General features: G+C 39.8%; 1 protein-coding gene across 3 annotated transcripts; it reads right to left on the bottom strand.

Annotated features, from left to right (window-relative positions):
* LOC109019140 (protein PTST homolog 3, chloroplastic) lies at positions 1–16,635 on the bottom strand. Of its 3 annotated transcripts, none has more exons than XM_019001376.2 (14): positions 16,297–16,634; positions 16,066–16,185; positions 15,240–15,394; positions 14,768–15,154; positions 14,494–14,676; positions 13,442–13,643; positions 12,727–12,790; positions 12,585–12,635; positions 12,438–12,491; positions 11,754–11,873; positions 11,017–11,141; positions 1,878–1,929; positions 1,518–1,663; positions 1–332 (listed from the first exon to the last, which is right to left on the bottom strand). In XM_019001376.2, exons 1-13 carry the CDS (start codon positions 16,470–16,472, stop codon positions 1,565–1,567), a joined length of 1,788 nt encoding a protein of 595 aa, XP_018856921.1. In that variant the 5' UTR covers positions 16,473–16,634; the 3' UTR covers positions 1–332; positions 1,518–1,564. The 3 variants fall into 3 exon arrangements, with proteins under 3 accessions (XP_018856921.1, XP_018856915.1, XP_018856940.1); XM_019001370.2 differs by having other exon boundaries at positions 1–339; XM_019001395.2 differs by lacking the exons at positions 1–332; positions 1,878–1,929 and having other exon boundaries at positions 1,598–1,663; positions 16,297–16,635.
* Positions 16,636–17,033: the final 398 nt, after the last annotated feature.

Below are 17,033 nucleotides of genomic sequence, written 5' to 3' on the forward strand. Positions count from 1 at the left end.
TATCACCACGGAATTTGACTTCCATATCCATTCAAACAGCAATTGATCTAAACTTTCATACGGTACAGATTTCAGATCAAAGCACCTGATTGCTTGCAAGTCATGTGCTGCCTTACCGAATGAATATGAAAAAAATAAAATAGAAAATGGGAAATGACAACAATACATTGCGATTGTGCAGCATAGGCTAAAAGTCTAGTGTTGGTACAAGATAATGCTATCAACCGGATATCTACAAGGTCTTCCAGGCCTCGCTCCATTTCTTTTACCTACATGGTGAGCTTGCTCTTTCTTCGACGCCACCTAACGTATTGACAATACATCCTTATTTTCTGTACACTAACCAAAACCACAACATGATAAGTATACAAAATCTGGGTTTCTGAGGCATGACTAAGAGTACATATCTAGAGAGCTCTTAAAATTTACAAAGCCGGAGATGTCACCAGAGAAACCAGAGACAAGCAAAATATGGCTTGAATGTAAATAGCCATGCAAAGGAAAATATTATATTGGACTATGATGGATCTGTGAGAACAGTTTTTTGTAAATTTACAGAGACAGAAGATCACCATTGATCAACACACTTCTAAAAATTCCTTGTCTATTGCCAATCTTGTCGCCATTTGTAGATATTAAACCAGATTGTTTCATAGTGACATGGATTAGACAAATTAGTACAAATGAGAAGTCAATTGTCTACGGCAATTCGTGAAAATTGTCAACAACTTCAATGCATATGGTATCAGATCTCCTTGTGACCATCTATTGATAGACAATCCATGTCAAACATCCAGTAATGGCGCTTCAAGTATAAGGCTGTGAGACAAGGACCTAATGTTACGATTCCATGGAGGATGACAAGCCTATTTTAAGATTATCAATTATTGCTGGTTAAATGAAAAACACTCTTAAGTAACTAAGTTGGCATACCTGGAGGCCGTCTATAATAAAAACATTTAAAAGAGTGTCAATATTAGGATTTTGAAAATCCAGAATTTTGGTCAAGCAACTTGATCTTCTAACCCTTTCCTCGCTTTGGTTTTTATGTTAGTGATGAGAAACCTCAGAAACTCTGTTTGAGTGAGAGAGGAACCAAGAATTATTTATATAGTTTCTCAAAGTACTACTGAGCATCAAGAGTCAGAATGAATACTCTTTTAACTTCTTTTAAAATTCAATAACATTTATGAATCTTTGGGTACAAATTATAATGGCATAAGTTGAGAAAACAAAAAAGGCATGCATTAGAAAATTAAAAGGCAACTATTTTCTAAATAATAAATTAATTAAATATAGTACTTTTCATTTAACTAGTGTAACTTGATCACATATATTGTCTAATTCTCATTTAGTAAAAACACCACTGAGAAGTGGATGACCAGACTTAGAGGACTAACTTTGTTTAGTAATAATTTAATGGAATAGTAGATGCATGATTTTATAGAATCAAGGCTCCGTGCTTTGAAAATTGTATGGTATATAGATTAAGGAATGGTGAAAAGTGAAGAATTTACCTAATGAGCAAATGGATGGCAAAGATCTCCTCACAGTCAAAACTGTATCAGTTTTCAACTCGGAGGACATTATTACATATGTTACCCCTTGTAAATGACTCTCTTTGAGGATCAATCTTCCAGTGGCCATCAACAATGAATTTTATCTGCAATAAACAGGATATCATATTTTTTTTATCAATATGACACAATGGAGTATCACCTTCACAGTAGGGACTAATAAAATGACTTCACGAAATCCAAACAAACGGCCATTATAAATCTCCCAGAATACCAAAATCCGCATGGCTGAAATAATTAATTCTGTTAAAAAATGGATATCAGCAATTGCTACGGAAATTAGGTGGTAGATCTTCACACCTCATACATCCCAGGATAAAGCCACAGAACTGTTGCCCAAAGTCTGGATTGCCTGGAAGAACATATTACGACATTAGGCTTATTTTTTAATCTATTAAATGATATAGTAAACACTGCACAGGCAGGTTTGAAGAGAAAAGTCATTGACTACAACAGCAGACAGAAAATGCAATATTGCATATTTCTTCTGCACATAGGGAAGTCATGCAACGCATTGCGTAATATGCCCTGGCCGACGGAATCATGGTATCAGACACCAAACTTTTTCACCTAGTATCTTGCAATAGATTCCACTCTGGATCAGATTGTACATAATACGCCTGATAAAAGAACCTTGGCTATCAAGATTCGAGAGTCCAGGCTGAAAAGCTGAAAATACATGCACAGCTCCTCTAGGGATGGAGGTAGGCCTAGCCCAGGCTTGTGCAGTTAAGGTTGTTGTACATGACCTCACAAGAAAAGAATAATAATAATAATAATAAAAAAATGAGGGAAAAAAAGGGGCTTGGTCACCTTTGTCATTAGTTTAACATATAATATTTTTTTAGAAAGAGTTTATAACGTGGCATCACACTTCCAATTAGCACACTAGATGCATCTCATCTGGCTCGATATTATTTAATTGGGTTCTAAATATGTTTCCATATTCTGAGTGGTAAGGAGAAGGTTGTATAAAGCTTTGGATGGAAAGCGCTGGGGAAATATAGGATATTGGATCGCGTTGAAGGGCTGAACCATCCAGAGAACCCCAATCCTAGAACTGGCATATGTCTAACAGAAAGGCAAAGGAGCCTAACTGTAGCCAGGCTTTAGGATGTAAGAGTATGGGGGCTCAAATGAAACGGAAGAAAAACGATAACATAACACAAACGTTATTCCAATGAGCAAAGGATATATCAACAAAATAATCTTCTCTCTCCTTTTCCTTTTATCATGATCAACTAGCAGAGAATACCATACATACCAGGACAAAAAAGTAAGATAGATATGACAAAATAAAGGAGAAGAAAAATAACAATATAAACACTCGTGCGAGAAACCCATGACCCTCACCCACTGTCGTCACCCTCACCCATCGCCGGCGTGTGACTCCTCACCGCTAGCACAGTTAAGATCGAAGGTCTCCGGCGACCTCCTTGAGGGTCGTCCGACATTGGTCAGCCCACCAGCATGAGAGAAAAGCTTGTGCAAGAAAAAAAAAACTGTGAGGAACCCCGTTCAGACGTAAGTGCCACCACCCCAACCCAACCACCTTAGTTCGGTGTGTGGTTCCTCATCACCGGCACAGTTGAGAGCGGCTGGCCTAGGCGACCTCGCCGTGGGTAGTCAGGCATCAGCCTACCCTCCAACGACCCAGATTCTTGCTAGATCCATTTCGGGGTTCTTGCTGGCAGTTTCTCCCTGGTGTCGGATCTGCCTCCACCGACACAAAGAGACCGGCTACTTCTCCGGTGACTCCAGTGTGCCCTTTCTCCGTGTCTTTGAAGTGTGTTGTTGTGTCATTCCATTTCTCTGTCATACATGAAACCGGTCACAAGTTTTCCATTGATCCGACGAGGTTTTTTTCTATTTTAACGGTGGTCTATTTTTTTGGTTTTGATGGGTTTCACTAGGGAGTTGTTGATAGACTCCAAATTATTTTTATTAGTAAAGGAAGGTGGTCTGCTTCATATTATTGAGAGAGGATGGAAGAAGGATCATGAGATTACGGTGGAATCTACTACTGTGGTTTGGCTTCAGAAGGCACTAGAGGTTTGTTTGAGAGGGGAGAAGAAGGAGGTGTATAGCACCATTAGAGAAGGTTACCGCAGCTTTTTAGCTTAGAAGTGCATAAAATCTCGAGGTTGTTATGTGGTGGTTATGTGAGGGTGGTAGAAGAAATTTCATCTTCATACCTGAAGGGGAGGGGGGAAGAGGATGGAGAAGGTTGAGAGAGGCACTGGGCAAGTGCTGGCAAGAAGGCAGAAGCAGAGGGACTTTCAGGGGGGTCTTCAGGGTAGTAGGAGGACGTGGCACGGCCTGTGTCTTACAAGGAGGCGTTGGTTCCTGAGAGTAAGCAGCATCAAGCCCCTCATGGTGGAAATGGTAGGGGGGAGGAGTGGGACGTGCACAACATGTGGGAAGAAGTGATGAGATTGTTGCAGTTTCTGTAGAAGGAGATTGCCAAAATAAAAAGTAGTGTCGAGGAAATAAGGCGATGTTTTAAGACACGGGGGTTATAAAGGGAATGGGCCGGGCCTGGAACAAAGGCCTTCTAAACAGAAGTATGGGGAGGGTTTGCAATGGGTTAAGGTGAATGGGCCAGTATCAGTAAAAGGAAGGGACGGGGTTTTTGATAAGGGGAAGGGCCAATTGGGTGGACCTAAATCCACAGGCCCTTCGGGAGGCCCCCAGGAGAGGCATCACAGGCTCAGGCAGTGGGCCAATTGGTAGGGCCTAAGCCCATAGCCCAACAGGATTTTTGTGATGGGCTGTTGAGGACCTCACCGTGTAGCTCACCGGCACAGGTGTTGGTGCCGGGGGCAAGCCAGAAATCGCTGTCGGTGCCAATGGCACCCTTCATCGATGGTCCACCTGAGCAAGAAGTTCGTATTTCGACGTTAGAAGATGCGAATGCTTCGCAACCTCTACATGGTGGTTGTTCTTTGTCGATTGGGGGCTAGACTTTGCTAATGAGTTGAGAGGAGGTAGAGGCGTTACCAGCAAACCTATCTGCTAGCCTTCATGTGTGGGACCAGATAAGGCAGATGAGGTGTGAGGAGGATGGGGCATCCCTGGCTAACCTTTTTGTCCAGGTCGTGTAAGAAACTATGGTAGATTTGAAGGAGGGGGAGTTCACGGTTGATTGGGTGGAGTTGGTGTTATCTGTTAATGATTTCTCTCAGAGTTTTGTCCAGGCCATGGGTGAGCACTTAGAGTTGATGGAAGAGAATCGAGATACACAAGTGGACAGCAGGGAGGTGGATCCATTGCCTCTGAATTTTTTGTATCCTGATCTTCCTGAGGTCTCGGATTGGATCATTGATAAGGTGAAAGAAATCCATAATATCATGGGTTTAGAGTGTGAAGGTTATGAGGAACAGTTTATGGCCTTGTTTACTGCCATTGAAGCGGGCCATAAACAACGAAGTAAGGCGGGCTCCAAAAAACAACGTGAACTCAATAGATTGATGTGGTCTATGAATTTCGAGGGCAGTGCCAATAGGGGTAGGTCGAAAGGGAAGGGGTTGGCCTTTTCCCAATGGGACCAAAGATTGTGTTGTAAAATGTTCGTGGGCTCAACAAGCTCAATAAATGTTTGCAGATTAAAAATTGGCTTCATGAGTGGAAGGCGGACATTGTTTGTCTACAGGAGACTGAGTTGAAGATGATCAATAGGAAAATTGTGAGAAGCTTATGGAGCTGTGCTCATATGGATTGGGTTTTTTTGGCTTCTAATGAGGCATCAAGAGGGATTGTGCTCATGTGGGATAGAAGGGTGGTGGAAAAAATGGAGGATTTCGTAGGGATGTACTCAGTTGCTTGCTCCTTCAGGAGTTTGTTGGATAACTTCTTATGGGCTTTTGCAGGTGTCTATGGGCCAAACTTAGACATTAACAGAGCTTCTTTGTGGGATGAGTTAGTAGGAGTACACAGTTGGTGGCGTATTGGGGGAGAATTCAATGTTACTAGATTTCCAAGTGAGTCTTCAGGTAATAGGAGAGGGCGGCCAGCAATGGTAGAGTTCTTGGAGTGTATCTTTGACTTGAACTTGGTTGATCTGCCACTAGTTGGGGGCATAGCCACCCTGGCTAATAATCAGACATGGTCTCGGTTGGGTCATTTCTTAATATCCCCAGAATGGGAAAGTCACTTCTTGGATGTTTGGCAAAAGCGATTGCCTTGTGTTAGTTCGGATCATTGGTCCATCATGCTTGATTGTGGTGGCCTTCATAAAGGACGACGGTATTTCAAATTTGAAAACATGTGGTTGAAATCTGAAGGTTTTGTAGAAAGAATAAGGCAGTGGTAGTCCACGTACCAGTTCGAGGGTACCCCTAGTTTCGTTCTTGCGGCGAAATTTAAAGCGCTAAAAAAAGACTTGAAGTTGTGGAACACGCAATCGTTCAGAGACATATGGTTGAACAAAAAGTGCAAGTTGAAGGAGATCCAGGAAATTGAGAGAATCCAAGAGGGTAGGCCTCTTACTCAGGAAGAAACAGAGCAGAAGGTGTCGTTGGGGGTAGAGCTAGAGAGGATCATATTATTAGAAGAGACATCTTGGAGGCAAATATCAAGATCTTTGTGGTTGAGGGAAGGAGATAGAAGCACGAAGTTTTTTTATAGTATTGCAAACTCTCATAGGAGATACAATAATATAGAGATGGTGAAGATTTATGGGGTATAATGTAGAGAAGAGCAGGCGATCCATGATCATGTAGTTGGTTTCTATGACCTACTATCTGAGCCGATGGGATGGCGGCCCTCCGTTGATGGCCTTGTTTTTGATATCATAGGACCAAGTGATGTCTCTCGGCTAGAGAGGGTATTTGAGCAGGAGGAGGTCCTTGAAGTAGTAAGGAAGATGGGCAAAGACAAAGCGCCGGGCCCTGACGGTTTCTCTATGGGTTTCTTCCAAGAATGTTGGAATGCCATTAAAGAAAATCTTATGAAGGTGTTTAGGAGCTGTTCGTGTTTGGAGAATTTGAGAGAAGTTTAAATGCCACTTTCATCGCGTTGATCCAAAAGATGGGGGGCTAATGAGGTGAAGGATTTTCGTCCTATTAGCCTTGTGAATGGGGTGTATAAGATCATATCCAAAGTACTTGCAAATCGACTGAGTGAGGTAGTGGGGAAAATCATCTCCAAACCCCAAAATGCCTTTGTTAAAGGTAGGCAAATCCTAGATGCGTCTCTCATTGCAAACGAATGTCTGGACAGTAGGTTGAAAGATGGTATAACAGGGATCATTTGCAAGCTTGACATGGAGAAAGAGTTGATCAGGTTAACTGGGACTTCCTTTTACACGTTCTTGGGAGGTGCAGTTTTGGAGAGAGATGGCGGTCTTGGATTTGTTGGTACATATCAACGGCGAAATTCTCGGTATTGATAAATGGTAGCCCAGCTGGCTTTTTCCATAGTTCGCGAGGCCTAAGACAAGGCGATCCGTTGTCGCCTTCGTTTTTTGTTCTTGTGATGGAAGGTTTAAGCAGGATGACATCGGCTTTGTGAATAACAACTTTATGGATGGCTTTTCGATTGGGACCCTGGATAGGGGTATCATTAATATATCCCACTTGTTGTTTGCAGATGATACACTTGTTTTTTGTAAGCTAGATCTTAATCAGATTCAAGCATTGAAGGCCTTGCTGCTTTGCTTTTAAGTAGTCTCCAGTTTGAAAGTGAATTTAAATAAATCAGAGATGGTTCCAATTGGAGATGTTCCTAATATTCGGCAGCTAGCTGGCACATTGGGGTGTAAGATAACCTCTTTTCCTTTGATGTAGACGGGACTTCCATTCGGGGTGGCTACGAGGGCGTCCTCCTTATGGGAGACGGTGATTGAGAAGATAGAGAATAGACTACCAGGATGGAAGAGAATGTACCTATTGAAAGGCGACATGATCACTTTGATTAAGAGTACACTCTCTAACCTACCAACTTATTTCTTATCATTGTTTCCTATACCTGCAAGTGTGGCAAACTGAATTGAGAAACTTCAACATGACTTCTTGTAGGGTGGCATGGGGGAGGAGTTTAAATTCCATCTAGTAAAGTGGGAAACGGTCTATCATCCTATTTCCAATAGTGATTTGGGTATTAGAAATGTGAGGATATTTAATCGGGCATTACTTGAAAAATGAACCAGAAGCTTTGTGGAAGGTAGTGATTGAGCATAAATACAGAGGAAGCTGGGGGGGATGGAGTACTAATGAAGTTAGATGAGCATATGGAGTGGGGCTGTGGAAACATATCAGAAGAGGATGGGGGTTTTTACTCTTCTGGCAGAATTAAATTCTAGAAAGATATTTGGTGTAGGGAGATCTCCCTACAAGTCACCTTTCCTTTGCTTTTCCAAATTGCTAATTATAAAGATGTTGCAGTGGTAGATGTCATGGGGTTATCGGGTGGACAGAGATACACTGGGATATTAGTTTTAGTAGAGCAGCTCAAGATTGGGAGATGAACAACTTTGATGATTTTAACAGCCTCTTGTACTCCGTCAAACCGAGCAGTCAACAAGAAGATGGGTTGTGATGGTCACCCACCGGGAAATGTGCTTTTTGGGTTCGCTCTTTCTATAAGGTTCTCACCCAAGAGCCAAACCAAACTCTCTTTCCCATGGAAAAGACTTTGGAGACATAAGGCACCATCCAAAGCTGCATTTTTCATGTGGACAGTATCGTTGGGTAAGATCCTTACACATGATAATTTGAGGAAAATGAGGGTCATCATAGCGGATTGGTGATGCATGTGTAGGGGAGGGGGGGAGTCGGTGGACCATCTGCTCTTACATTGTGATACAGCAAGGGCTTTGTGGACTGAGGTGATCGGTTGAGTAGAGTTGGCTTGGGTTATGCGTTTTTTTTTTTTGATAAGTAAGAAATTTATTGATTGAATGAAACTAGGCAATGCCCATGTAGACAGGAGGTATACAAAAGAGACTCCTAATCACATTCTAGAAAGCTGAAAAGAAAATGAGAACTCGTGAACGTTCCCTCCCTTTAGTACAATAGCAGCCAACCATTGAACTAAAGAAAACACGAAAAAATTCCATAATTCCCCCACATTTCTCTCCTTATTGTTGAAGCATCTCTCATTCTGTTCTGTCCATATACACCACAATAGACACAAAGGAACCATCTTCCATGTCGCTGCGAGTTGAGGACAATGATGTTATCTATTCCAACATGCTAAAAGTTCCGTCACACTCTTAGGCATGACCCAAGACAGCCCGGCTCGACTGAAAATACCCGCCCAAAGCTCCCTCGCCACCTCACAATGCAGGAAAAGGTGCTCAATTGATTCGCCGTTACTTTTACACATATAACACCATTCCATCACGATTATACCACATTTCCTCAAATTGTCAGCCGTCAAAATCTTTCCCAAAAGCAATAGTCCAAGTAAAAAAAGAGACTTTTGGGGGAACGGGAGCTCTCCAAATACCTTTCCAAGGGAACCGAATGGGCTGATGAGCTGCCAACTCTTTATAGAAGGACTTAACAGAAAATATTTTGCGCCCTGAATGTTTCCACAACATTCTCTCCCTCCCATTTCCTCCTAACTTCTTGGAATATAAAAGGCTGTAAAAACCTGCTATTTCATCCACTTCCCAGTCTTGCGCATTTTTGAATAAGATCAAATTCCCTAGAACACTCCCATTGTTACGGCACAATACGTCTGAGACAGCGGCCTGCTGATTTTCAGCCAATCTGAAAACAATAGGAAAAACAGTAAATAGAGCACTCTCGCCACACCATACACCATACATCAAACCAAAAACTGATTCTAGTCCCCACTCCCACCTCAAAACTAGTGTGTTTTACGAACTCCTCCCACCCCTTTCTGATAAATTTCCAAAGGCTTACACCAAAGGAACCCCTACCCTCCGTAGAACACCAACCCCCCCAATCACAACCATACTTCCAAACAATAACCAATCTCCACAATGAATCCTCTTCCAGTTGAAATCAACCACTTTCCCAAAAGGGCTTTGTTAAAAAATGACAGGCTACGCATCCCCAAACCTCCCGACTCCTTTGGGAAACACACCTTCTGCCAACTCACAAGATGAAATTTAATGTTCTTCCCCCATACCACCCCACAAGAAAGCCCTAAACAATTTCTCCATCCGATTGGCCACTCCCACCGGTAAAGGGAACAAAGATAAAAAATAAGTACGAAAATTGGAAAGGGTACTTTTGATGAGGGTAAGTCTCCCCCCTTTCGACAAGTAGAGCCGTTTCCAACCTGCCAATCTTTTTTCTACCTTCTCTACAACTCCATCCCATATGTATATGTATTTTGCCTTGAATGAAGCCCCCAAAGGAAGGCCTAGGTATTTCATCGGAAGAGAGGCCACTTTGCACCCCAAAAAACTTGCTAGATGATTGATATTGTCCACCACCCCCACTGGGACCATTTCCGACTTTCCCAAATTCACCTTAAGACCCAAGACAGCTTCAAAACACAAAAGAACAACCCTTAAAGCTTGCAACTGTCCACTATCAGCATCACAAAGGATTAAAATGTCATCTGCATACAATAAATGAGAAATAGAAAAAGCACCAGAGGTAGAGTTACCCACCGAAAAACCAGCAATAAAACCTCCCCTTACCGCCGCTTCTACCATACGACTCAAAGCCTCCATCACCACAACAAAGAGAAAAGGAGATAACGGGTCCCCTTGTCTCAAGCCCCTTGAACTCGAGAAGAAACCACAGGGTTGCCCGTTAACTAAAACAGAAAACCGAGCGGATGATACACAATGTTTTATCCAACCACACCACCTATCTCCAAAACCACACCTCCTCAACATATATATAAAAAAATCCCAGCACACATGATCATAGGCCTTTTCCATATCCAACTTGCAAATGACTCCTGGAATACCTTCCCTCAACCGCCTACCTAGACACTCATTCGCTATCAAAACTGAGTCTAAAATTTGCCGGCCACGTACAAAGGCATTTTGGGACTTGGAAATGATTTTATCCATCACCAGGCTCATTCGATTAGCTTGGGTTATGCTAGAGACGGTAAGGGCAGTGTTGGCTAGCTGGACAACTATAGGAGGTTTGCAGTAAGGTGAAAGCGGTTTGGAAGATGATCCCTATATGCATCATGTGGTGCTTGTGGCAGGAGTGTAATGCGAGGACGTTTGAAGACAGAGAGAGATCACTAGAGGAACTTAAAGCTTTATTCTACAGTACTCTATGTACCTGGGCCATCGCTGTTGATTTCAATGGCATGGACCTACATGATTTTCTTATTTCTTTGGCGCATTAATTAGGGCACACTGAATGTCCTTTTATTTGTATCATTCTTTGATCAATAAAGTTTTGTTTACCTATCAAAAAAAAAAAAAATACAGGAGAAAAAATAACTTCACAGTGATGCTTGATCGTAAGGAGAGAACTGGAAAAATATTAAAGACCTTGATGTCACAGGGCCCATGGTACTACATGGTGGCTGTGGATCCAATTTAATGTGATGATGCCAACCATTGAAGCTACCTGACACCTCCACAATTTCACCATCCCCATGGAATTGAATTTGAACCTAATAGAATCAGGAAAATAAATGTCAGCTAGCAGGCTTAACTTGATAGTCTAAGCCAAAGTACAAAGACCCTACATTCATGTTGCTGACACACAGTCTCTAAAACAATTTAAAAACACTAATCATACAGAACAGTTCTCAAATGGAAAGGTGTCGGTTTAGTTGCTGATGCCTCAATGATATCTGTGTTTCAAACCATCATAATCCTTTTCTGTGGTAAGGGGATTTATTGTGTTTCAACACATCCATTGTGTGATTGATGCATTCCAGCATGTCCAACCAGTGTCCGAGTGTTTTAGTGACGTGGCCACTTAAATTTGTCTTGTTACGTAATGCAATCATTTCCACTGGACTTCTGTTCAGTTTTTGCTTCAAGATTTGTTGGAGGCATATCAACGGGGAGCTGAGAGATTTTCACAATTGGTGGAATCTCAATCATGTGTGCTATAGAACTTGAAAGAGTATTGTGCAACGAAGTATTCCAACAAAGTATTATTCAAATTGACATTGACTACCGGCCCTGCATATATACACACTCCCAACAGGCAGTAATTGCATGCATTATAAATTATAGATGACATAGGTCCAAGCAAAACACAGCATATGCGGTACCTCTTTCAGTCCTGAAAGGCTTTCTTCAGTTCCTTGTAATTCTGCATCCTTTTTCAAGATAAACTTTTGGGCCTTCCTGATTTCAGTTTCAGCCTTGGTTTGCAAATCAGATAAGGAAAGCTAAAGGCAGAAGTGAAATGCAAAATAAAAATGCGTTATTATTGCCAATAAAAAGCGCACTTGCAAAAATGGGTTAAATAGTGAATATCAACTCTAAATACTTTACTTCAAAATATATTAATGTCTAGAATTGGTAACATAAATAAAATACATATTTTCTGGTTTGGTCAATATGGTAGGATTCATGAAATCTATAGGGTATACACTAAGGTATACACTAAGGTATAAAAAACATTACTGAAGAGTTCACTCATTCTTCTACCTGTTATGAAGCAGTAATTGTTTTTTCAATTTTCAAGTACTACCTTTTATCTATCCCATGCTTTCTTACAATAAGTCACAAAGTTAAGTTGCATGAACAAAAGGTTGAGAAGAATGGAAACAGATCCCTCAATGTGCATTGTCTCTGGATTGAGAGATCACTTTCCCAAGCCATCAGAAACTATCAAGAATTCTATAATGCATTTATTCAGTCAGCACTTTATTTGTCCAATCTGGCAATTTTATGTGGTGAATCCTGTGAAAGAATGAAATGCAGCCCCTTGTCCCAAATTGGTCGTATACCTTTTCCTTCTTGATCTGTTCTTTCAACCGTGACAGTTCCAACTCCTTCTGACGCTACCCATAACATGTACGACAAATAATGTAATCAGGTATTTAGCTCATATAACAGAACTCCATTTGGGTAACAAAAGTACAAAAGATAACTACCAGCATGAACCTGAGCTGGTTAATCTCAGCTTGCTTCTCTCTTTTGCCACTCTGCGTCAGAGAAAATACAAAAGTCAAGGAATAATGAAAAACTATGCAGCCAATGGAAAATGACTTCCCATAAAACAATATGCAGTATGACCTCTGTGTCCAAATCTTTGTCCAACTCAGCAGTCATTAATTCTTCAGACGACAACAGATCATCCCTATAATTAATTTAAACACTCAATAATACTGTTAAAGAAAACATTAAAGCTTATAATCAGCCAAAGACCACAAAGCAGAAAGAAAATTTGCGGAGGTCCAAGAAAAAGCAACATCTAATTTCTGACTTGTGGCTTAGTTGCTGAATAGATAATGTAATCAAGAAGGAAACAGAACTATTGGGAATACAATTTCCCAAGCTGCTTCTTTTTCTTCTTCTGTCACCATGTGGGGGAGGTGGCATTTTATTATATAAAAAATAAGTATTGAAGAATATAATTGATGCACTTAGAATAAGTGAAAAAACAAAAAAACTAACAAAAACGTGTATCAAGGATCTCCATGACAAATTTGAAGTTAATAAATTTCTTCGGTTCAACCTCCTTTGGGTCTAGATTCCATAAATACTTTTAACTTTCAAATCGTTAAAGAATACCCATTTCAAGAATAAATCCATGGATTAATACACAGAACACAAAAAAGGCTTAATTAATGTAGCAACGAATATGAAATTGGAAATTATATGACTTACAGGTCATGACTTTAAAAACATGTGAACTAGTTTAAATAGTTATAAGAATCTTAGAAGGGAAATAAGTAAGAACTGCAAGTTTGGGCACTTGTAACATGTTACAGAATGATAAGTTACTAACCTTAAAGACTGAGTTCCTACTATAACATCAGGAGCAACATGCTTGGACGTCAACATTTGGTCATTTAATGTCACAGCAGCGTTACCTCCATTACGCATATGTTCAGAGTGCTCTTCACCCGGGGGCACCGAAAAATTCTGTGGTTGGACAAATTTCTTCCCTTCTTCATTGCCACTTTCGTTTAATAAACCATAGGAAATATCTGAGCATCAAGCAGCTCCACATACTCAACTTCAATATTCAAAGGCACCAGATTGATAGAAGTTAACAAATCCAATTTTAAGATGGAAACCATTATGCAAAGACATAAAAATGATATCATGACAAATACTATAAGCAAAAGACATGGATAGCCATTTACTTATGGTCACTTGAAATCATCTATAGTGATACCAAACAAGAAAAGAAGCAACATCATCGGTGCAAACCATTTAGATGACACATTCTTGGTCATCTTTTCTATGGTCACTCCTCATGAACATGAAAGCAATTACTACAAAGATTATTTCAAAAGTATTGAAAGGACATAAAAAAAATTGTTTATATCCCTTATCCTTTTCTCCTTATCCTTTTTATGATTTTCTTCATGAAACAATATTTGAACTTCATAAACTAAACCTGTAAAACTCCAGGTACAACTGCCAACTCATGATAAAGATGATGAGAAGATGCTGGCTTCTCATTCATCAGATGTTTATCATTCCAATAAAGGTAATTCGCAGAACCCACATCCTGAGAGGTCTTTTTAACTGCCACAAAACCATCCCCTTTTGGGCCCAAAGCCTACCAAAAAAAATAGTCGTCTCATTTTAGAATTCAAAGAAACATTGGAAGAAAAATGTTGGCAAGACCTGAAAGTATAAAGGCAGATCTGACAACATTTATAATCCAGCCATTGTTGAGCACAGAACATTCTAGCATATTTTACTGAGGACATAGCCACATCTGTACGCAGTCTCCCTCATATAAACAAGGGCAACATACATTACACACACCCCTTAAAATATTGACTGATGAAGTAAACATAGAGCTATTTTGACACAGAATCTCACCGTCAATCATATCCAAATCTCCATTTTGAATAAACCTATCCACTTTTTCCTCAAAGGATGAGTTGGCTGACGTTTCTTTCGGCATGCAGCTGTCATCACCAGAGTTGGCATTCTTAGTCTTCTTGTGCTGATCTACCAAACTATGTGAGGGTCTCTCCTCCATGGACAAAACAGCAGAAGATTCTGTAGACATGCTTTTAAGGTTATTGGGATTGAAATCTGGATTTGAACTCTAGGAATAGTTTATCCTTTCATCCAATTGAAAAGAGCATACCTTCAACCATATCGTTCACCTTCTCATCCTGAACTTGTAGATTAGATGAAGGCTTCTCCTCCAGAAATGAATTGACTGAAGAGCCTATAGGCCTCCAGCTGTGGTCGTCACTGTTAAGATGTTGATTGATGCTTGGACTGCTTTCTATGGCGGAAACTTCATTTGACATGGAAACATCTTCAGCCACATCGTTTACCTTCTTATTGTGACCTCTTAATTTATATGATACATTTCCCTCAGAGAACGAATTGACTGAAGATTCTACAGTCAGGCCCCTAAAGTTATCAGAGTTGAAATCCGAATCACTACTTAAACCATCAGAATAGTTCCTCACAATGGAGACATCAGTTGATGAGGAGACTGCATTGTTCACGTTCTTGTCCTGGCCTTTTGAAATAAAAGAAGTAATCAATTAAAGCAGAGATAAATTGCAGTGAAAACTCCAGCAAGTTGAAAAGAAACAGATATTGACCTGTTAATATATGTTCATGATCACCGATTTCATCTTGGTTCGTATCTAAGCTTTTCTTTGGATTCGGCCCATCACTGTCTGATTTTGTTGAATTGGAAATAAGCTCTCTAATCAGTTTATATCCTCTCCGTCTAACAATATTTGCAAGGTCCTTCCTATAAAACATTAGCAAGCACATTACCTCTTCATGTCAAATTAAAAGAATATAGAGAACTTTCCACAAATTTTTCTTTCTAATAAGAAAATTATTGGCCTTTGGGAAAAAAATGTGAGAGTAACCTAAGAAATTGAAAAAGTAACAATTTCTAATTTCAGAAAGTTTCATATATTGACAAAGCCTAATATGGAGATTTTTTATTTTATTTTATTTTATTTTTATTTTTTTTAATGTTGGGGAACCTCTCCAAGGCTGGGCCCTTCAGACCCACCCCTACAGAGTAAACCCTGGTCCCATGCACCTAAAATGGAGAGATTAAAGAGCCAAATAATTATTCTCAGAAATTTTTTCCAGCCAGGACCAACAGCAAAAATTCATCTTGGCCTTTTTAACTAGCTTAAATGACCATTTAATTAAAACATCAAGAATTTCTGTTACAGGCAGACGTTAGAGATTTGTTTCCACAACAAACACATGACTCCGGTCCTCTGGACAATAAAGAACGAAAAAATAATGCATCCAGTTACTAGTATTCAACCCATGAGGCTCTTCTTTTTCCTTTCTTATTATTTTCTTAAAAGCTTCCAAGTGAATGTAATTCAACAAGATAACTGTAAACGGGACCAACTCGAAGCAGAAACATGGAGTAAAGCAAGATAATTTAAGAACCTTCCATGCTGCGAAAGCTCCTTCATCAACGGCACGTGATCCTCTGGAAGTCCGAGCGCAGTAACAAATTCCCGTATGTCATTGCACAGCTCGGCATTGCTCTTTACTTTTCTACTCCCCCTAAATCATCCATAAATGAATATGGATAAATAATCAAGTAGAAAACCACAAAAGAGATATCTGAGAATGAAAAAAGAAAAGAAAAGATAACACTAAGAATAAGAACTCAACCTGGTGGATTTCTTAGTTGAACAAGCACAGAATGTAAATTTTTTGCGAGGAGGTGGTTCATGGGTGGCCCAGTTTAGCTTGTGTTGTTGCTGCAGCTGCTGCTGTTGTTGTGGGGCCAACAAAAGGTTACGATAATAAAGTGAGAGGAAGCACGGGAAGTGAAAGAGGGTCGCCATGAGAGAGCAGAAGTATGTGATTTTGCAGGCATCGAGAGGTCTGACTGGATTTTGTGATAAGGATTTGGAACGGCGGTGAAGGATGAGAACCCGCAGCCGAAATGATTTTGTGGGTCGAATTGGTTGATCAGTGTCTCGCTGCTCGCACTAGAACAAAAGCCAGTCCCACATTTTTATTCTTATTTTTGTATGGAGTAATTGCAGTTTTTACCAAGGGGTTGTTTGATTTAACATAAATGATACTTATAATTGTGAACTGTACAAGTGTTGTATAAGATTTTTGAAAAAAATAAAGAAATTTAAGATTTATATTAAAATAAATTAATTTTTTAATAATAGATATTATTTTTTTTCAAAACGATTGTATAACGCTTGTGTATTTTATAATTATATGTAACATACTTTTTATTAGATTTTAAAAAATAAAAGAGAAAAAGTTGAATAAAAATATTATAAAATTATTTTTTTTTAATTTTTTAATATTATATTTATTTTGAGATTTAAAAAAAATTAAATTATTTTTTATGTTTTGTTAAGAAGTTTAAAAAAATTATAATGATT

The sequence above is a fragment of the Juglans regia genome, chromosome 3, assembly GCF_001411555.2.
Source record: "Juglans regia cultivar Chandler chromosome 3, Walnut 2.0, whole genome shotgun sequence".
In the NCBI taxonomy this organism is placed as follows: domain Eukaryota; kingdom Viridiplantae; phylum Streptophyta; class Magnoliopsida; order Fagales; family Juglandaceae; genus Juglans; species Juglans regia.